This window comes from Seriola lalandi, unplaced genomic scaffold (assembly GCF_002814215.2).
Source record: "Seriola lalandi dorsalis isolate HSWRI2012SDOR001 ecotype SW California unplaced genomic scaffold, Sedor1 jcf7180002054890, whole genome shotgun sequence".
Taxonomy (NCBI): Eukaryota; Metazoa; Chordata; class Actinopteri; order Carangiformes; family Carangidae; genus Seriola; species Seriola lalandi.
In genome coordinates this window covers 98,192-119,586 of record NW_019525442.1, presented here as the reverse complement: position 1 = coordinate 119,586, position 21,395 = coordinate 98,192, and the positions used below count along the sequence as shown (strand labels likewise).

Sequence of the window (21,395 nt, the reverse complement as noted above, 5' to 3'; positions counted from 1 at the left end):
TGACTTTGACTAAAGTTCAATTGGCTTATTCTGAGTTAAATCATGTGGGTGGAATTTAATGAGTAACATTTCTGTTATACATGACGTGGGACAGGTTTGCATTTGTTCCCCATTTAATTAAAAATCACAACTACAATCAAATCATTCAGCAAGAACCCTTCAAAGAATATTGAACAGCACATTCAAATCCACTGAACATAACACAGTGTAATCACATGTCCATAAAGGCATATGTATATACATTAACATTTTATATTATATAGCAGGCAAAACTGAGTGCACTACAATGGGGCCGACTTCATGTTTGACAATGTGCAAGAGCAGATGTTGCTGAAGATCTTTAAGAGCTGAATAAATAAATCAATGCATTTTTCTTATTGGTGGTATCAACAGGCAACAGGAAGAATGTGCAAAATCTATTCCCAACACATAAAATATATTCATTGCGATAAACATTTTGTCTCATATTTAAGATTCTTCTCAATATCAACATGTAAAACAACATAAATCAATTGTAAAAAATCATTTGGTCACAATGTTCACCGTCCAGCATATTTTTGAGATTTGCCACAGAAGTGTAGTGAAATAAAACAAAAAGGGTGGAAAGCTGCCACCTCACTCGTTGGTCGTCTCATCGCTCGCACTGGGAAGATCATTGGTCAGTTATTGCAGAAAGAGGGCACAGCATGTAAGAGGTCAATGAAACAGTCTACGATGGGGCACAAGTGTGTGTCAGGGAACAGCCTGTTATATTACGCTGGTTCATACCAGATATCTGGATCTGGTTTGGACCAACTGGCAGAGGACACGTGAAGTGGCTCACAGTCAAAAATCTTTCAGAAAGTGAAGTACAAGATTGGTAAAAACCACACACACACACACACACACACACACACACGACGCACACGCACGCACACACACACACACTTAGACATTCTTTCTGTCAAAGAAATTGTAAATAGCTGAAATACATTTACAAAAAAACGAATATTGGCATATCTGACCAAAACCCCCATTATTAGACAAATTAACACAGATCAGCACACTTGGAAATCAGGATGCACCTGCAGATGGACAAGTCCTGGTTTCTGGCAGTGCTAAGAAGTGTGTGTGTGTGTGTGTCAAATGCGCAATGGCAATGCATGGCATTCAATTCCAAGTCAGTGTGCAGATGTAGTGTAATCATTAAACATGCTGCTTCGTATGTGCACCTTAACACACCCCCATGAACAGACCAAGTGACATCAACGCTGGAAAGGATACCCCCCCCCCCACCCTGGCCTACATATGTGGCTAAACATTAAGATTTCAGACCTGCTCAGTGGGTCAAAGTATCCCTTTGCAACAGTTCAACACTGGAACATTGATCCCTTTACAGATTATTGCCTTTTTGAATCTTCAACTGAGAATTAATAGTTAATTGAGAACATTATGGAAGCACATGACAAAGGATTGAAATCTATCCAACCATTACTCCACATAGACACTGACCATGTGATATTACTTTACGTAGATGATTTCCATAAAGCTGTCTTGATCATGTTGAATAAAATAGGGCTCAGATTTTTTTTTTTTCTGTGGCCATTCTTGTCGTGTAGTGGGTTACAAAACTTTTCACTACGTTCTGATCCTGATCACTGCTCCATGAACTTTGGCGGCACACCAGGTCATGACATAACAAATTAAAAGAGTTGTGACATCCACCCTCATCCACGCTCGATGCAAACATGATACTGCCACATCACTGATGGGAGATGACGTCAATAGTTACACATTCTCAGATTCTTTTTTTTTTTTTTTCCCCAAATGTCAATTAATGAATAAACGTAGTCCATCCTATTCTGGGAGATGAGAATCATTGCAATGTCAGTGTCTTTGAGGAAGGTTTCACAGTGCACGTTTAGCACAGTCGCTTTATGAACAAAATTTCAGGTGATAGAAAAGGTCACATTAGTGGATCCATAGTGGATTACTTTAACATGCCACTTAAACCGTCTAACAAATGCTCTTAATTACTGTCTCTCCACTGATTGCATTCAATGATCATTACCACTGAGAAGCCAGTTTGTTTAATATAAAGATAGAACCATAACATTATTTTAGCATTTTCTCAGACTGAGATTTAGTGGAGAGGTGATGAATGTAATGTGTTATCCTCAGTCAGAGCCAGTGATCAAGTTTGAACTTGCAGTGTAATTGAATACACTTCAGGTATTTAGACATGCTTCCCTTTTTCTGAGCTGTAGGTAGACCTCAGCTGCAACGTGTTGCATACCTCACACTCAGAGGTAAGAGGTGTTCAGATGAGAGGCAAGTCATGTGAGTTTCAGGAAATCAGAGCAAGACCTTGATTGAAAACTGAATTAACAGGCTCACAGCTTGTTTCCAAATGTTCATATGTATAATGCAGTGATGGACTCGGTTTTGTCCTGAGAAAGAGAACAATTCTACGACAATGTGGTGAATCAGTCATAAGCTAATTAACTCATAACGGTCATTTTGTTGGCAGACTACAGGCCACTATCCTTTTCATAAAACCACAGCTTATGGTCTTTCACTCAATGCCCTTCAAATAAAGTCCTTTAACTTCAAACAGTAGGTGAACGTGACTGAAAACACTTGACCTATTTTTTCCTCAGTAAAGCAGCAAATCTGTGGCTCCTTCACCACCAGTCGAGCCAAACTGTGGTCATTTCTCTTCGGTTCAGCAGGTTATGTTTGGTGAATGGATGGCTCATTACTTTACAATGAAGATGTAAAGACGCTACCTCAAGTCCATCCAATATACAGCCTTTCTTTCCTTAAGAGAAAGGCAAATGTGTTGTACAGTGTGTCAGTGCTTTACTAAGACTTCATACGCAAAACATTATTTGAAATGGTCACTGCCTAGAGAAGAGGACTTCCACACACTTCTTCTGAATTGTTTTGGAAAATTAAAATATTTCTATCCTTAGACCATCCTTCATTTTTTAATAAATAAAGGGTTTAACAAGTGGTGTTTTAGTGTTGAAATACTAAAACAGGTACAAATAACAGGTATGATATGGCAGCTGTGTCGTCCATGGTAGCACTCTGTAAGGGATTTATGTGCATGACCTGATATTAATAATGTGTAATCCATCAAAAATGATAAGTAATTAGTCATACGTGATATATTTTGGTTGATTATTAATGTGACAGTGATAATGTCAAGAAAATAATAACTGACATAAATGGGTGAAATGAATGTTCATGAGGGTTTGGGTGTGGTGGCTGGAGGTGAACAGAAGCATGAACTGCAGAATGGGGAAATCATTGGAAACTGACCTCAATTTAAATATGGAGATAACAGGAGGGGCCTACCAACAGTGCGCATACCTGTGGACAGACAAGGATGTGTGTGATAGAGATCTCTTCTCTAGTCAAAGAACCATCGACCGTCTCTTATATATCAGTGTAAAAGAGAAAAGCTGTGCAAGTGCTCATATTTCCTCCTTCTTCAGTCCTTCATGTTAAGCTAACTGTCCCAGCAGCCCTTGCAGGGTTTGAGGTGAGAGCCACAGCATCTCCACCAGGTTGTACTGCCAATACCCCATCCAGAACCCAAACATCACATCAGTCACGTTGTGCCTGCCCAGCAGCACTCGGCTCAGCCCGACCAGGCCGGCCCAGAGCAGGACGAGGACCCTCAGCGGGGCCGCAAGCACGAGGTGAGCCAGCAGGAACCGCCCGCACATGGCGGCACGGGTGGCATGGCCGGAAGGAAAGGAGTAGCGATCCACAGAAAAGGTGGCGAACATGTCCATACGGTTATGTGCGGGCCGACGCCTACGCACCACTGCTTTAACAATGGCAACCAGGACCAGATCCAACAGCAGGCCTGGAGGAAAGGAGGAGATGAGGAGGGAGATGTGTTACCATCGAATATATGAACAGTAATGCAATCACACTAACACAAAGGACATTGGCAAACCGATACAAGGCATTAAGAGATATAAGGAAGGGGTATAATGTAACAGCAACAGTGGTTATCATTGTATCCTTGGTACAGATTTGCGTCACAACTATAAAAACACAGATGACTTTGAAAGAAAAAATAAGGAATGTTTCACTGGATTGATATAGAAAAGAAATCTGAACGAGGCTACACAGGAAATTTTTGGTAAAGGACAGTGCCAACTTGATAACCCAAAGCAGTGTTGAATGTGGCTGCCTGGTTAATGTTGGTACAGCCTGAATATAAATCCAGTGTATTACGACAGGCATCCAGCCCATATACATGTTGTCCTTGTTGTTGTTTTCCAGCTGCTCCCGCGAGGAGTTGCCCAGGAATCAGCAGCCAACCTGATCTACCACCTGAGCCGTGACCCCCCCCCCCCCCCCCCCAAAGCCATATACATGCATGTATGGGATTTAAAAGCTCTTTGCGCTGGCACCATCTGGTGGTAGTATCAAGGCTGACACTGTGGTAGATGGTAGTCCATGCCATTTCTCATGCATTTCCAGTGAGAAATGTTAATGGGCCTTTTGCACAAAGTAGATTTGGGTGATTTGCCAGTTTTATAAAGTTAATTCACCATGGTGTTGAGTTATCCAATTTCACACTGATCATCTTGGAAAGCCCTTTCTCACTATAGTCAAAATCAGGCATAATTAATAACACTAATAATAGTTACACTCCATTTAGGCGCCTCAGTTCAAGGGACCTGGCATGAGGCATTCAAAGCATTTTCGATTTTAGAATATGTGCATCTGAAACTTGCCTTTTTCAAATATTGTATTTGTTGTTTACACCACAATGCAGCAACAAAGATTCAGTCAGTATGATGAAACTGAAAGAAATCTCCTTAAAACAGCAGCACTGATGAAAGGAGTCAATGACGCTGCAAAACGAACACTATCTAAAACTACTTTCTTGCGAGAGATTAAGTAGTCAAGACAGCAGAGGCTGGCATGTTGACAAAATTGACAATTTTTTCCATGTATAACAACATTTTACAATAGATACATGTGAGCAAGACAGAACAACATATATGATATCTGGAGGGACAACTGCAGTCATATTTAAAAGGGGGAGTATAATGGGATTTTTTATGCTATACAACCGCATTGAGCATATGATAAGGTTTGTTTTTTTTTATCAGATGTTTTATGTTCTCCAGGACTGCAGTACTGAAAAATTAATGCAACAGTCAGGTGGCAGTGAGCCAATCGCTGCTGGGAGTCCAATGAAAGATTTTCACCTAAATTAATATGCAACAGTAGATTTTTTATTTATTATTGATAAGCACTCTATTGTCAAATAAGTGCTGTTGTTCAAAACTGTGGTTTATACATTGCCTTTTTAATCTGATTTCCTTTTTCCAGACACCAATGTTTGACTTTCATGATGCTTACCTGGTTTGCACACTTTAATACCTCTTAAACCAATCAATTATAATGCCAGAGGACCAGAGGCTATACTTACTGTACTGTACCTTCACTGTACTCTTGGAGCAAGCCTGACTGAAAACAGGGAGGTCCTCCCAAGGGAAGTTCCATTGCTACAAGGGCAATCAACCATTTAATGCCTCATTAAATGCAACCTATATTCCACACATCTTATCAGTCATACACAAACAGCTGAGGTGGACTGTATCATACAGTACAATTTGATAACAGAGGCAACTTATTGCTTTGTCAGTTTCAGTTTCTGTCAGCAAAGCCTCATATTTCAGAAGCTGAATCTGGTTATTTATTTGGTTAATTACTTTGAACATTTATCCGTTCTCATAATTGTTTTCAATTCATTTGCTGTCAAATTACTAATTACTTTAGTTTCAGGCCTAATAAATACAGTCACATACTCCAACTGTCAACAAATCTCTGACAAACTACACAATAGAGTGGCGGGACGTGTTCTTCACAGCTTCTCTGACCTGAGCAACATGCACCTAAAGAGACAGACCTGCATCTACCTCCCTCGTAATCACTCACCTGTCACTTCTGAGTATGTGTCACTGTCATTATCCCACACCAGGGCAAAAACTCAAAATTACAGAACCAATAACAAAGTCCGTTGTGGGTTCATATTACTGAGCAAAACAACAAGACAAAGACCAACCAAGATGGAGACATACAAACAACACAAAATTAACACATGTCACACAACTGCTCTTTTGCACACCATGTTTCATTTGAGTTGGGAACATCCTAACAAAGATAAAATGGAAAATGTTTTGGTGAATAAAGGCATGGTGTGCTGGAGAAGAGCTGCATAACAAAAGACCTCAGATGCTGCTGCATTCTATATTTCACACAATCCAATCTGCACATTAAGGCCCGGTTGCATTGAATCAGAAGCATTCATCTGTTGGCAATGCTGACATGTAGGCTGACTGACACAACTGGAATGAGATATATTGGAGGAAGCCTGGAGAAAACATTCAATAGTTGTTAAAAAAAAAAAATGGGGAGCGGGAAACTGCAAACGGAGTTGGAGCAAGGCCAGAATGGACAACAAATGACATCAACAGGTGAGGGGCTACCTGCACTGATGGAGGAAAGGTAAAATGGGTCAGAAAATGAACGGAGATGATCATGGGAGGTGGGATCAGTTCTTCTATGGCTGAGATGAGTTCTGACAGCAGAGCCGCGCATGGCAAATCAGGACAAGGTAGGAAAAGGGAGGCTGCGACACAGATACTGCAACTCAGAGGTACCAAGAGACATGTCTGCAAAGACGCCGGGTAAAGCTTTCTGTCACTGTGTTTAAATTCTCTGTGAGAGGGAGACACGGGGAAACAACACATGGAGGAACAATTAGCAGAGTTTTTGTTTTACCCATTAAGAGGTTGAGCATGACTTCTTGTCCTGCAGCACTGTCACTCTTGTACATACAGTAGGCGGTGCCAGCCAGCCAGGGGATGCCATGTCCCGATATCTCTATCAGTTTCATTAACGGGCGCACACTTCCCCAGGACGAGTCCTCGCAGGCACACACCCCCAGCCGCTTGGACAGCCACAGGTCGATGGCGAGCAGGGAGCTGAGTGCTACGCGGATGAAGGACGGGTTGAGCCGTATACCGTCCTCTTCTGGCAGCCCTTGACCGCTTCCCGAGCCCGTGGAGGAGCTGGAGCCCCGGCGCCGAGTGGGGCTCTCCGAGGCTCGGAGCCGGGCGGTGGTCGGGTCGGAGCCCTGCCGCTGGAGGAGGCTCGGCGGTGAGGACCGGTTCAGCGGCTTCGTCAGTGACATGAACTCGTAACGGCCGTTAGAGCTGCCGAGCACCGGACTTCCTCCGCTGCGACCGGGGTTTTTAGCTTTGGGAGAAGGCATTTTATCCGTCAGTCTAGATTCACTGTGATGTAGTTACACCGCAGTGGTAAATTTTCTGCAGTGCTGTGTCGGTTGTCGCTCCTTTAGCTCATCTGTTGTACGTCTCACAATTCATATCACGTCTACGAACACCAAGCTGAATCGCCATCTTTGTTGTTCTTATCGCAAAGCAACCTGGGAAATTGTGTTTTACTAAAAATGTACACGTGACGATTTTCCTCTTGGCTCTCACTCCATGTATGAAAGATTCCACTTGAACGCACCAACCTAACCCTAGACTGTGTATAAACGGCATTGCAAAGAGACACAAAACATAATTTATTGTTGCTTCATTTTGTGTCTCTTTGTAGTCAAGATGATCTTCTTGGTTGTTGCTTGATTGACTTTCTAATAAGAAATGTTTATTGTCATATTCATGCAGAGGCTCTGCTATGGGGGCCTGTTCTATAATCCATCTGAGGGGGACAGAGTATCTGTGTATGACTCAAAATAAACTATAATACACATGTTGATAATAACCAGTGTTGGGGAGTCGTGACAACATCATCATGGATAAACCTCCTGAATCTCTGCCTGAGGAAGAATAGTTAAGTAGTTATTGTATACAAAACCAAAGCTGACATTCCTTGCTCTTTCCCATGAATAGCGGGATATTTTAGGTTTATGGTTTATGTTATGACCTTTGAAAAAGTAGGCACTTTTTGCAATTAACTGGCATGTGACCTTTTTAACGAGGAGGTGGCTGAACAGAAGCGCTGGGTTTTCAGCTACTGTTAAATATTTACTGTTTCTGGCTGTACACTACTTTTTATGATGCAATATGGGATAGGCTACTATGAGTCCACTATATAGGGTACAATAATTCTAACTATACAATTTGACAGCACTACAAAATAGCAAATTCACTATATAGTGGACTATATAGGGAGGAGTGAGTGCTTTCATGCACAGCTCTGTTCTCCTGCTGCTCTCTGCCCAGCAGTCATGTGACCTTGCTTGGAGAAGTATGCATCATTATTTAAGTAAAAAAAAAAAAAAACCCAAAGTAACAGATTAAGTAACATGAATCAAATTAAGAAGTTAATGAATAGCTACATGCATCGCATGGCTAATGAAGAATGAGATCACAAACGTCAACGTACATTTGCACTTAGCACAAGTCGGACGTGAACAACTGCAGAATAATTATACTGACCGTAAAGATCACTTTCACTTCTTCAATTTTAGAAAATAAATCCGAGTTTCATGTTGAACTTTAAACTGCCTATAATTCTGTCTGTAAAACCGGTAAAAACCTGTAAAAACAAAAAAAAATTTCTTTTCAGAGACACTGTGGACAAGATTGTTGACGTTTTTTTTCATGTTTAAAATGTCATAAATTGATTTATTCGTTTCTATAAATGTAGACCTATGTATTTACCTGCATTTGTTTGTACATATAATAGTGCCTTTTAAAAATAAATATCTGCAACTATGTTTGTTTAATAAAGTCGCTAAAAGATTTATTTTGTATCGTTTCGTATCTTTTCTCTGGTTGGTCAATGAGCTACGTGACGGAGTTGGTCCCTCCCTATCCGGGTCCATTCATGTGGTGCTGATCAGTGATCACCCCTGGACAGACAGGCGAGCTGTCCCTCTTCCTCTCTCTTGTATCTGAGCAGCAGAGAAGCGACCATGCCTGGACTTCTGCTTGGAGACGAGTTCCCCAACTTCGAGGCCGACACCACCATCGGCAAGATCAAGTTCCACGACTTCCTGGGCAGCTCGTAAGTGCGCAGGCTCCACGTGCAGGCTTTGTATTGTTACTGATTTGTTTCATTCTGAGTCTCGGCCAAACGCTTGAAACTGTGCAATGTTGTATTTGAGCCGCGTTAGGAGGTTGTGTTCAGGCCTGTTGTCAGACCGAGGAGCTGGCACTTCCCTGGTCACAGTAAGGATTCATTTTGAACTCAAAAGCCAAGAGGTGAGCTTGAGATCAATCTGCCTACAGAGGTATTTGGCCGTGACAATGAGGGACACCTGCTGGCTGTTACACAAGCATGACTCTGTTGGATTAGGTAAGGATAATGACTTACAGAGTTTGACCAAACTTATGACTGGTACTATAAATGTGTTATATTATCCTTAGTATTATAACACATACGTCTACAATTGTACTTCTTCAAGATATAGAAAACTTTTATTTGTGTTTTTTCGATTAGCTAAGACAACATGGACCTGTTTTAACTGCACATTAAAAACAGAGACAGGGCAGAAAGCTTTTTTTTTTGTTATCACTTTGTTTATGTGTAATTCAGTGTGAATCAACCGATGGGGTGTCTTTGTTTTGGCAGGCCAGTTCATTAGTGAGGTGTAAGCACAGTCAGAACAAGGCCTGCATTGTGTGTGAACTTGGAACTGTGCCTCACTGCATCTGCTCTGATGTGAGACCCTGTTACCCTCGGCCTCTTTTTTTTATCAGAGCAAGAGTGAAAAAGGGAGTATTGCATGCCTGGTTTGGACAGTGTGTACTTTGTTGTATTATTTTCCAAAAACTTTCATTAAAATTAATTATTAAATTAAATTAAATTAAATAATATTTGGTTTTTAAATGTGATCCTGCTGACAAAACATTTGAAGATGTCAAGCTTTGACATTTTTCACATTTTATTGACATTTTTTAGACCAAATATATTTTGGTCTAATTTGGTGTCATGTTTATTGAAAAAAATACTTGATTGATTAATCAGTAATGGATATAGTTGTTAGTTGCAGCCTTACTACCACCATCTCAGTTCTAAAATAGTCTTTGAGGATTTTTTCCCTTTATTTCCTTGTCCTGACAATGAGTCAGCAGATATGCCGTTATAACATGGGACTGGCCCTATTTTCCAAACAGACATACTCTAGCATGCTTAAATGGACTGCTTAAATTTTAAATAAACAAATATTAAATTATTCATTCCTCTGTGGGAATAGATGTTGGCCTGTGAGAGGCGACCATCTGTTGAAACGGTGTCCTAGTTTTTTTATCTTTCCATAGTTTTTCAAGAGTGGCTGATTGAGTTTGTTTCTGTAGTGCTAGAACCAAACAATCCCTGTGAAGCAAAATAAGCACTTTCTACAGCCTCTGTTGAAGCCTACCACTGCTGCTCATTTAATGTGTAGAACCAGATATTTGGTCACATTGTGTAACTTAGAATCACTGGTCTCAGAAAAGCCTATGTGGGCTACGTGTGGACTATTGACAAAAACAAATACAAATTTCTTGTAGTACTTAAAACGACACCAGCTTCCAGCATTCCAGCCTGTTCCACTTGAGCAAATGCTTGATCGAGTCCCTGTCTAATCAGGGCTTCTGGTCACCCCATAATCATGTGATCACAAAGCCCGTTAGAAGTAGCGTGTCTGTTGCTTCTATCCTCATGTGACGATACATTGCAACACACTGAAGAGAATCATATGAGGAAGAACATTTGTGTGTTTTGAGGCTAATCATCCAGTAAAATGGTCAACAACAAAAAAGTGTCACACGCTCAGTGATGTTTTTGCCGGAAGACTCATGTCTGTGTTTCCCTTCCCCTCCCTCTCCTTGTGAAACACACTGTCCACCCACAGTGCAACACAGCTGGATTTTAAGTCTTGCAGATTATTCACAGACTCCCGTTGTGGCAATCTGTGGCTGGAATTTCCTCTAAGGAGACAAAATGTTCTCCGTCTTTCTCTTTTTTTTTTTTTTTTTTTTTTAGCCATTTCCCCCTGTTGTCTCAACTCCCACTTCTTCAACTCTCAAGTCTTTTTGACTCTTTAAATCCTACTAACCTAACCTAATGAGAAATATGTGTGTGTCTATTCATAAATGCAGAAAACAGAAAATTTCGAACAAATGCAAACATGAAACACCTCAAATGAGCTATGTAAAGTGCATTAAAGGCACAGAGAAGTAGAAGCTTGTGAAGTTTTGTCTTTTGTTTTGTCTTTGTCTTGACCTTTAGTCTACCTCATATTGTGTGTGGTTACTTAAACTTGTGTCTCGAAGGACATAACATTGCCAGTCCATAAAAATCTAAGCTTTGTTCGAGGTCAGTCAGGAGGAATACATGAGTGTAGCTGGATGACAATGACCTTATTTGCTATTTTCCTAATGCGGTTTTCCACAATGAGGATTCTGAGCCAGAAAATGATGAGTAGAAAAAGATACCTTATTGTTGCGTGGATCTTTTCTTCTGCAGGTGGGGTGTCCTGTTCTCCCACCCAAGAGACTTCACTCCTGTCTGCACCACTGAGTTGGCCTGCGCCGCTAAGATCAGTGATGAGTTCAAGAAACGAGGTGTGAAGATGATTGCTCTGTCCATTGACAGTGTTGAGGATCACCGCAACTGGAGCAAGGTTGGGGATACACACACACACACACACACACACACACACACACAATTAAATTAAATTCCATTTTTAAAATTTCATTTCATTTATAGTTTATTTATTTTTTTAATCATGCAGTCTATTTAGCCCAATCCAGTTTTGTGTATATTAAGGCTGTTATGTATTGATGAATATTTTATTTCACATTCAATGACACAGACCACTCAGCTGTCAGCCAATCATGTAGACAGAGCGAGTAAGTGAATTCAGACAGAGGATCCATAGCAACAGTGTCAGCCCTTCCTCTTACTTTAGTTTAGGAGTTCTCTCGGTTCCTCAGTGAAAGTGTCTCTCAGCTGCTTTCTGAACAGGTCTTAAGAGGAAACTCTTATTTAGAAACTTGCAGCTAAATGGTGCTGTCTTACTCCTGATGTTAGGATAAGACACTTTGCCAATACACATTCTGATGTTTATAACCCTGCAGATTTATGGATTTAAACTCTGTCAGGATCATTTTAAAACTTGGCTCCCGCTTGCCTCCAAATCCATTTCCCCTCGACACAGAGGGGATTCACTGTGATTGTCTTTTAACTGCCACATTATAACAACGCCTGCTCAGAAAGCCCAGTGATTGGTCCGAGTTCACTGGACAACTTACACTTAGATGAACTGGTTTTGAACATTAGTGCCACCTGCCTCCCTGCCAATAACATAGAAATGTACATGCTTTCTGTTTTCTCTCACTTTCCTCCCAGATTATGTTTAATATCTGTGAGGTGGCAGAACAGTCCTAGTGTCTGAGCATGTAGGTTATGGCCCCCATGGTGTCTGTACTCTTACACTGTAACACTGTTACTGTGTATGGCTCATGAAAGAGTTAAGGATTCAAACCTCATCAAACCTGTGGTGCCAGGCTGGAGAGAATAATTAACTGACATAACCACCAAGCAAAGGTGTAAAAGCTGAAATTGTATGTCCCTTCTCTTTGTGTAGGATGTGATGGCATTTAACAATGAGGCTGACAGCACCCTGCCCTTCCCCATCATCGCTGATGACAAGAGAGAGCTGGCCGTCCAGCTGGGCATGCTGGACCCTGATGAGAGAGACAAGGATGGACTGCCCCTCACTGCTCGCTGTGTAAGAAACCAGTCCTCCTTTCCTCCTTTCCTCCCTTCCATCAGTGTAAAAACAAAGGCCAAAAGACAAGATGATATCGAACTTACTCTCCTGTGAAAGGCTTTGGGCTTTATTCTCAGACTTCTTTGTAGCTGTCCATTTTTGTATATAAACTGGATTTGATGACATGCTGTACTAAAAAATATATTAATTCACTTGGTTAGTGAAACTTTATCTTTTATTTTATTTTTTTGTGGACATATTTATTACTAGAGTAAAAAAAGAGAAGTATATTCTGGATGTTATGTAAAACCCTTGTGTTCTCACTTCAGGTCTTTGTGATCGGCCCCGACAAGAAGCTGAAGCTGTCCATCCTCTACCCCGCCACCACAGGGAGGAACTTTGACGAACTGCTCAGAGTTATCGACTCTCTGCAGCTCACCGCACAGAAGAAGGTTGCCACACCGGTCGACTGGAAGGTACATCGTTCAACTTTTGTATTCATATCAGTCAACTTCCTGGGTGAGAATAGAAAACCATAATGGATTCATAGTCCTCTTTGCCAGTTATGTTAACTGTGCGCTCATCAAGCACAAACAATATTTGAGCTCTTATTAAGAACTACACTAAGAGAGACTTTTTTTTTTCCACTTGCTATTTTCAATCGTTTTATGGTGGCTGACTAATTGTCGGCCTGGTGAAGTGAAGTGAAGTGAAGTGAAGTGAAGTTAACTGCGTCCTTGCTCCAGCTTCTCATTTAACAGGCAGATATGAGAGTGGTGGATATGAGTCTTCTAACCCTCAGCTAGAAAGCAAATATGAGCATTACCCAAAATGTAAAAGTACTCCTTAAAATTTCTGCTGTTACTCTAGCCCTTCATTTCCTCTCTTCTCTTCTCTGCCTGTCTCTCTCCTTCAAACATTTTAGCATTGTTGGATAAAATGAAAACGGTTGAAGTCGACACTGACTATGTCCAATTTAAATGTGCTCAGATACACTATAGTATAGACACAGTCAAGTTTCAACATGACAGTTGCAGACTCCCACATCCCTCTGCGGAACTGGTTGCCTCTATGAAACAATTAAAAAACAAAAAAAAAATGTACCTTACGTTGCATTCATTTAGCAGATACTTCTGTGCACAGCAACTGCCAACAAGTGAAGAAGAAAATGACTGAAAGCCACATGACGCAGGAGCCACATGAGACCGCTGCGTGAGTATCAGCATGTGAAGGCTAGACGCTAAAACCAGACTCCTGTCTCTTTCAGCCTGGTGACAAAGTCATGGTCATTCCCACACTCTCTGAGGCGGAAGCTGCTGCTCTCTTCCCCAACGGTGTGACAACCAAAGAGGTACCGTCTGGGAAGAAATACTTGCGCTACACCCAGCTCTGAAGACGCACTAAGGACTTCATCCTGTTCTACTTTACTGCGCTTTGACCCAGAAGTCCTTTGATAATTCACGTTAGAGAACTGACCAAAATCATAGATTGCACTTTCCAGGTTTGGCGACGAGTGTTTTCAGTCATGCCGCGTGCACAGCAACAAACCAGGGATAATTATAGTGTCAATGTACAGTGCCTTTATCCTCCCTCAATAAACACCCTCTTAACACATGTTCTTTGAGCTTTTTCACACTGATTCCACTTTGGGACAACAGAGTTTTTAGGAGGTTTAGTAACAGTTGCCTCTGCAATGACTTGATGTGCCACTAGGTGTCCCTCTGCAACCTAAAATAAAAACACCACCATGCTGCAGTACCACCATGTATCAATAGGCGGCAGTGTATGCATAATGATTGATGCAGCGATACTGACAGCCACAAGGCTGAAAGCACCAACCTGCCCTCAACAATTGCAGTGACGGGGAGTGGTACCACATGAACCCAAATGACTAGTTTATTTACCTTTTCTGTGAATTAAATAGCAGGCTGGCCACATTAAATTGATATCTACTTTCTGCCATATTGTTAGATTTCTCAGTCTAAACAGAAAGCTCTTAAACTTTCCCCTTCTACTTTTTCATCCGTTTTGCCAACTCAGCATTACAGGCTAATGCCCTGGCTGCCTAAATGTTTTTAATGTACCATGGATTAAGCCTTTTAAACTGATAGCCCTGTTTGTTCTATGATCAGTGTCAAGGCTTTTTAAATGCCAGTATAAAGATGAAACGGAGGCTGATGAGCAGTGGTCCTTTTACTCAAGTACTGTACATAAGTACAGTTTTAAGGTACTTATGTTTTATTTAACTATATCCATATTGATTTTACTTTATACTTCTACTCCACTACTTTTCTGAGGTGAATATTGTACTTTTTACACTACATTTAATCAACAGATATAGGTATAGGTATGTTGAATTGTAAACTTATGAGAATAAAGCAGTGTCTAGTTGTGGCTCCTGGTCACGTATCTGATGTTTTTAGCAGTTCCTCCAAAGCGACGTTTACCGGCTAAGCTCCCGATTTCACTTCAGTAACCGTTTGAGGCCCACATGGTTGAAAGGATCCATCATCACTAAAAAAGCAAAGATCAGAGAAAGGTCAGAGAATTTTGTGTAGTCGTACTTTTTTTTTTTTTTTTTTTTTCTTTCTTTCCTCTCTTGTTAATCATCTCACAACCTCTCAGATTTATCCTGTGGCCCTATGGAAAGGGCCCAATCCCTCGGTAGGGAAGCACTGGGCATAACTAGCTAACTAACTAACTAACTAACTAACTAACTAACATGTCTAATAATGTCATATATGATTATATATCAGTCATAGGGAATATTGATTTTGATACTTATGTACTTAAGTACATTTTGCTTATAATACTAATGTACTTTTTTACTAAAGTGTAAATTTGAATGCAGAACTTTCACTTGTAATTGAGTATTTTTTACATTGTTGTATTGGTAGTAAACTAAAGGACCTGAGTACTTTGTTCACCACTGAAGTTTTTTTTTTATTCTGAGGGTGTTAGTGAGGTTAAATAATGCATTAGGGTTTAATTGAACAAACAGCACAGGCTATAACACAGATTTCATAATGTCAAGCCTGCATTTTTGAGAATAAATTTATCTTTACGTGTATATAGATTTACCTTTTTTAAATCTATGAAGCATCACAACACCTGTGTATTTCAGACACAGATGAAAGCCTGAACTAATGTTCGTTTTGAGAGCAAGATGAGTTGATTAACTCATTTCAGCAGGTCGGCCTCGACTGTAGATGTGCCACTGAAGCCAGGACTGAAGTTTAGGTTTCCCCTTTGAGTTATTCAACCCTCAAAACTGCGTGGCTGAGAATTGTATGAGTTACTTTAAGTAGTGTGAAGGTGAACACTGATCTCACGCACACATGCATACACACACACACTGGCCTTTGCGTTCACTGTGTGGCTGAGGAATGTTGAGGTCAAAGAGAAGAGAAGGGATTTCATTTGAAGGGAGGCATAGTGTGTGCAGGGCCAGATAAAATATCTCTGAGCCCTCCTCCTTCTCGCTCCTGTCATACACACAATGTGAACTGGAATGTTGTTCTTCTTTTCTTTTTAATCAGTTGCTCACTTAACAGAATCAGCCCATAAAAGTAATAAAAGTCACTCCACACGATGGCAGAGTCTCTTTCTGTGTAGAGATTGGATCAAATTTGCTCATTGTGCAGCAAAAAAAAAAAACAGTATTCACCTTGACAAAAATGCTAGATTGTCAAATGTGTGATGAAAGTACACGTATTCATCAGGCAACCCTTGCCCTCTGCCTCCTCTGTCTGTTCTCCCTTTCCCTTCTCTGGTGGCTGTTTTGTCCCCAGGAGTCATCCAAACTAACACCCACAGAGACGCACCGTACTGATCAAATGCATTTCTCAAATTCCAGACGACAATAGCCCGTGCCAGAGCATGAGAAGCGCTTTGGGTGTCAGACACTGGCTTAATTGCCCAGTACTAACCCACCCCCACCCCTTTCTCCCCTACCCTCCCTCACTTCTTGGCTACCGAGCCAACTCACCCCACCTTGCCTCAGCAACACTAGCACATGTAATACAACACCAGTCAGGGCCACGTCTCACAGGGCAAAACACAAACACAATACCAGCTGCTGGTCTCTCTGTCTCTCTCTCTCTCTCTCTCTCTTTCTCTTTCTCTCTTTTTTTCTCTCTCTCTCTGTCTTTATGATGAACAAACACACATTATACTGCTGATCAAAGGCATAAGCACAGCTCTGAGAGGAGTGGCCTTGTCTTATCTCAGAGAAGATGTTTTCCTCCCAGACGGACCAGGCTCCAGTTTTCCTAAGAAACAATAACTGGGATAGGATACACGGCAGCTAAACAAGCTCTGTCTGCCGCTGCTGCAGTAACATTCATCTTACTGTCAGGATTCAGAGACTTAAAGGAATATTTGATATTTGGGGAAATACAGTAGAGCCTAAAAGTCTGGGAGCACTTATCCAATGGGAAAGTGTTTTCAGACCGTGTACTTTCTTGCAAAGAGTTGGACGTGTAGATTGATACCAATCTCATACATGTACGTTCAATATGAAGCTACAGCCAGCAGCTGCTTAGCTGAGCATAAAGAATGTAAATATGGGGAAACAAACAAGCCTAGCTCTGTCAGAAGCAACAGAAATCTCACCAGCACCTCTAAAGTGCACTAATTAACATGTTATATGTTGCTTGTTTAATTTGACACTTTGTGGTTTGGCACAGGAACCATGGTGACGACAAAACCCAGGAAGTCCCCGTGCCCAGCCAAGAAGTAGTCTAGCACAGAACCTGCTGTGAAAGCGAAAATGCTTATTTTTACACTTATGTTTTATACAGATTAAGCAAACAAGATGTAAACTGCTAATGACTGAGCTTTCGAGGTGCAAGTAGATTTTGTGATGTTTAGACAGAGCCAGGCTAGCTGTTTCCCCCTCATTCCAGTGTTTGTGCTGAGCTAAACTAACGGGCTGCTTGCTGTATATTTAACACACACACATATGAGAGTGGTATCAATCTCATCAAATAAGCATATTTCCTAAAATGCCAAATTATCCCTTTTTAAAAAGGTGTTCACAGAGCGGTAACAGCATGAAAACACCAGCTCGCTATGGAAGAGGTCATTATTCCCATGCTGCGTGCATTGACTTCCTCACCTGAAGCTGCCCGTGACCTGCAGGTTAACAAGCCAGAGACCAGAGGAGCTACACAACAACCTACATGCGCATGTACCCGTGCATATGCCGAGCTATGGCTTGATGCTTTCCAGACGCGCTCTCAGTCTTTCTCCCTCCTACGTTGCCTGGCACTCTCGCCTGCCCCCCTTCTCCACATCTCCCACACACTTGAGCACACAAACGCACACTGGCACCTCCCCCATCTCGCCTAACCCCGCTTATCAAAATTTTTTGCTTCTTCAGCTTCCCTTTCCCATGCAGAGACAAAACAGTCAAGTCTATTTGTTTCTCCTGCATTCATGGTGCTGTTTAATCTTCCTTATGAGCGGTTCTAAAAACCTGTAGGCATATTTGTGTACCAACTAACCAAGTCTGTCTGACAGAAGATAAAGTTACTGACAGATAGTAAGACAGATGAACAGATTGAAGGTCAGACAGACACATGTGTGTTGACCTTAGGATTTGGCTGAACTTTAAGGAGCATTAACCGCCTCGCAGTCGACACTCACCCTTGAGCTTTCCTCACTCCAACTAAAGCCTTTCAACAGACACACACACACACACGCCTGCACACACAGAGGTGAAGACATTATGATAAAAGTGATGAAAGTGTATGATCCGAGTGCCTAGATAAATGCCATTGTTTTGATGGCACATCGTAAATACAGCATCCAGACAGGCTATTACTGCAGAGCAGGTTAGAGTCAGTTAGTGCTCTGTACAAGCAGGGTGATAGATGAGAAGGTAAAAGTGCAATCACTCTCTTTGCTTATCTTTATCTCTCTCTATCAATATCGCTGTCTTTTTTTTGTGCTTTTTGCTCCCCCCATTCTCTCTATTAGAGACACATTGATCACCAGCCACTGGCATATCACCTGAGTAATGGCTAAGGGTGTCTGGGCTTTAAAACAAGCCCACTACAGCGCCAAGAGCTTTATCACAGCGACAAGGCAAATGGGTGCTCGCATAATAAAGTGCGCCGCTCTCTTTCTCTATCTGTGTGTGTGTGTGTGTGCACGCACGCACACACAATCATAACACAAGGGTCTTTGCCATTAAGAGGAGACATCAAACACAACCCAATAAGAATCACAGACCACCAGCCAGGCCACAAAATGCAGCACTACTAGATCCATTTAAGACATTAATAATGTTTTCAGCATGTGTGCATGTGTGTTCGAAGTTCCTTAAAACACACTCCCAGTGCACTCTGTAGTTTTACTTCATCTGCCGCAGTAAAGCTTTACTCTACTATAGATTTAAAAGAATAGTTTGACATTTTGGGAAATATACTTATTTGCTTTCTTGCTGAGAGTTATGTTTGACCATTGATGCCACTTTTACCTCCGTTAAATACGCAGTCAGTTATCTTGGCTGGAAACACCTAGCCTTCCTCACTAAATCCCATTAATGTTAAATAAAAGCTTGTTTGTTTTGAGTGGATTAAACAAATGAGATATAACTCTGATAACTTCAATAATAAAATGAAATCATTACTAAGTTTTAGAGGTGCTGGTATGCAGATTTTTTACCTTTGGAGAGAGAGGCTAGCTGTATCTTTGCTGTAGTCTTTGTGCTAAGCTAAGCTAACCCTCTCCTGGCTGTAGCTTCATATTTAGCGTACAGACATGAGACTTGTATCAGTCTTTTTTATCTAACTCCCAGCAAGTAAGCAAATAAGGACTACGAACTATAAACAATTTCTTTAAGGTTAGAAAAATCATGCATGATTTTCTACCCATTTCCCCAAAATAGCCATAGTAGTATCTCTGGAAACTGCAGGATCTCCACTATGTAGCATTTAGAATAAATGTTTGTTGGTTTGAACCAGGCTTAGCTCCACATCATGAGTTTGAACCAGTTATGAGATTTACAAGGTTAACGTTTAAGCATTAAAATATAAGAAAAGTCTACTATTATTACCATTTTGGTTCTGTTTCTGAAAAATATTTTTCTGGTGAATACAAATTCAAGAACCAGTCACAGTAATAAAAGCCATCTTGACCTGGTAAAAAACTGACCATTCACAGAATCTGATTCAATTACTCCTCATGCTGTTATCACCACAAAGAAACCTGACTTGGAAGAGAAGTGGACGGGCCAGAAAACTGAACAAAGTGAAGCAGAGAGGAAAAAGATAGAGACCTCACAATTCCAAAACCTTGTTGCTGTTTTTTATCCTCTGTATTCTTTTCCATTGGTTTATTTTTCTTTCAGCAGAGGGCAGTCAGTGCGAGAGGGCAGAGGGAAGGTGGTTGTGAAACACTATCGCTGGGAGAGGGGGGGGGCACATTTGTGTGCGTGAACTTGAGTGCGTGGCAGTTTGTGCCTTTGTGTGTGTTCAGTGTGATGTGGTGGAGAAGGAGGAGGGGGCAAAGAATGGGTGGAGGTGAGGCACCAGAAGAAATTGAAAAAGAGAGAGCAAGAAGAATGAGGGACGTTTGAAGAAAAAGAAAAAAAAAAGAGGTGACATGTCGTTGCCATAGCAACTGTTTAGGGTTTGGATGATTTTCCCTAACCATAATGGGCTAGTTTGGAGCATAATGAAACCAGTCTGGCTTTCCTGGCTCTCACACTGCGGGTCATGTGCACACACACACACACACACACACACACACACACACACACACACACACAGACACACACACACACACACATACACACAGAGAGAGAGAGAGAGAGCTGAGAGAGTAACACATGTTTTGCTTTAGTACTTGTTTATGTTCATCCAACAGTGGGAGAGCAGAGCCATGGTTAACTATCAATTAAAGCGATGATCATAAAACAAGCACTTGTAAATAAACACTGCCAAGCTAACGTAGAGAGAGAGGCAGGAAAAGACAAAAAGAACAGTTTAATATTACTGCGATAACACAAATATACCTGCCTATTGCTGAGTAATGTTGCTTTAATAAGGGGAACATCTGAGTGCTAGAAGATATAAAACTATTAACTTCTCAAAATCCCACCTTAAAAACACCGTCCATGTCTTTGCTACACGCAGTTTGACATCCTGGAAGACAGGCGCATATTCCGTTCTCATGTTATAATGTAGCTCGCGGGCTTCACCCCACCAGGAACCAGTGAGTTTTCTGGGTAACTGCTTTCAATAAGTGCGCTTATAAAACTTTGTGTGTTAATGGGGCTTTAAGCCAGCATATGCTACACATGGAGCGTAATAAGTCTCTGTGTGTGTGTTAAAGAAGTTTGGAGGTGTGTGTCAGAGTGTGTGTACGTGCGTTAATGTCTCCTCTGTCTGAGTATAATGAGCTCCCCTGGGCCCCCCTCACCTTCCACCCCTCCTTCCATGCCTCCATCGCTGCCTCCCTCCTCCTCCTTTCCCCTAAACTTGGCCCTATTAACCCCTCACTTCCCCCCTCCCATGTTTATTTGAGTAGGGGATGGTGGTGAGGAAAGGTGAGTCGACTGCCTGTACACATGTTTATTTATACATAGGTAGGTCTGAGGATTTGAGGAGGGGGAAATGGGGGGGGGGGGGGG

At 41.4% G+C, this 21,395-nt stretch overlaps 2 protein-coding genes across 2 annotated transcripts; one reads left to right on the top strand and one right to left on the bottom strand.

Moving 5' to 3' along the window:
• Positions 1–95: 95 nt before the first annotated feature.
• On the bottom strand, positions 96–7,443 carry plpp6 (phospholipid phosphatase 6). The gene is made up of 2 exons (XM_023429200.2): positions 6,802–7,443; positions 96–3,859 (listed from the first exon to the last, which is right to left on the bottom strand). The coding sequence occupies exons 1-2, from the start codon at positions 7,292–7,294 to the stop codon at positions 3,492–3,494; spliced, it is 861 nt and encodes a 286-aa protein (XP_023284968.1). The 5' UTR covers positions 7,295–7,443; the 3' UTR covers positions 96–3,491.
• A 1,451-nt stretch (positions 7,444–8,894) lies between these two features.
• prdx6 (peroxiredoxin 6) lies at positions 8,895–14,368 on the top strand. The gene is made up of 5 exons (XM_023429219.2): positions 8,895–9,060; positions 11,506–11,662; positions 12,629–12,772; positions 13,084–13,230; positions 14,022–14,368. Exons 1-5 carry the CDS (start codon positions 8,969–8,971, stop codon positions 14,145–14,147), a joined length of 666 nt encoding a protein of 221 aa, XP_023284987.1. The 5' UTR covers positions 8,895–8,968; the 3' UTR covers positions 14,148–14,368.
• Positions 14,369–21,395: the final 7,027 nt, after the last annotated feature.

Excerpts from the sequence above, each read along its gene's own strand:
- plpp6 (XM_023429200.2), bottom strand. The coding sequence starts at position 7,294 with ATGCCTTCTCCCAAAGCTAAAAACCCCGGTCGCAGCGGAGGAAGTCCG. Across the intron at positions 3,860-6,801 it reads CATGCTCAACCTCTTAATGG|GCCTGCTGTTGGATCTGGTC; the intron begins GTAAAACAAAAA and ends CCTTTCCTCCAG.
- prdx6 (XM_023429219.2), top strand. The coding sequence starts at position 8,969 with ATGCCTGGACTTCTGCTTGGAGACGAGTTCCCCAACTTCGAGGCCGAC. Across the intron at positions 9,061-11,505 it reads CACGACTTCCTGGGCAGCTC|GTGGGGTGTCCTGTTCTCCC; the intron begins GTAAGTGCGCAG and ends TTTCTTCTGCAG. Across the intron at positions 11,663-12,628 it reads ATCACCGCAACTGGAGCAAG|GATGTGATGGCATTTAACAA; the intron begins GTTGGGGATACA and ends CTCTTTGTGTAG.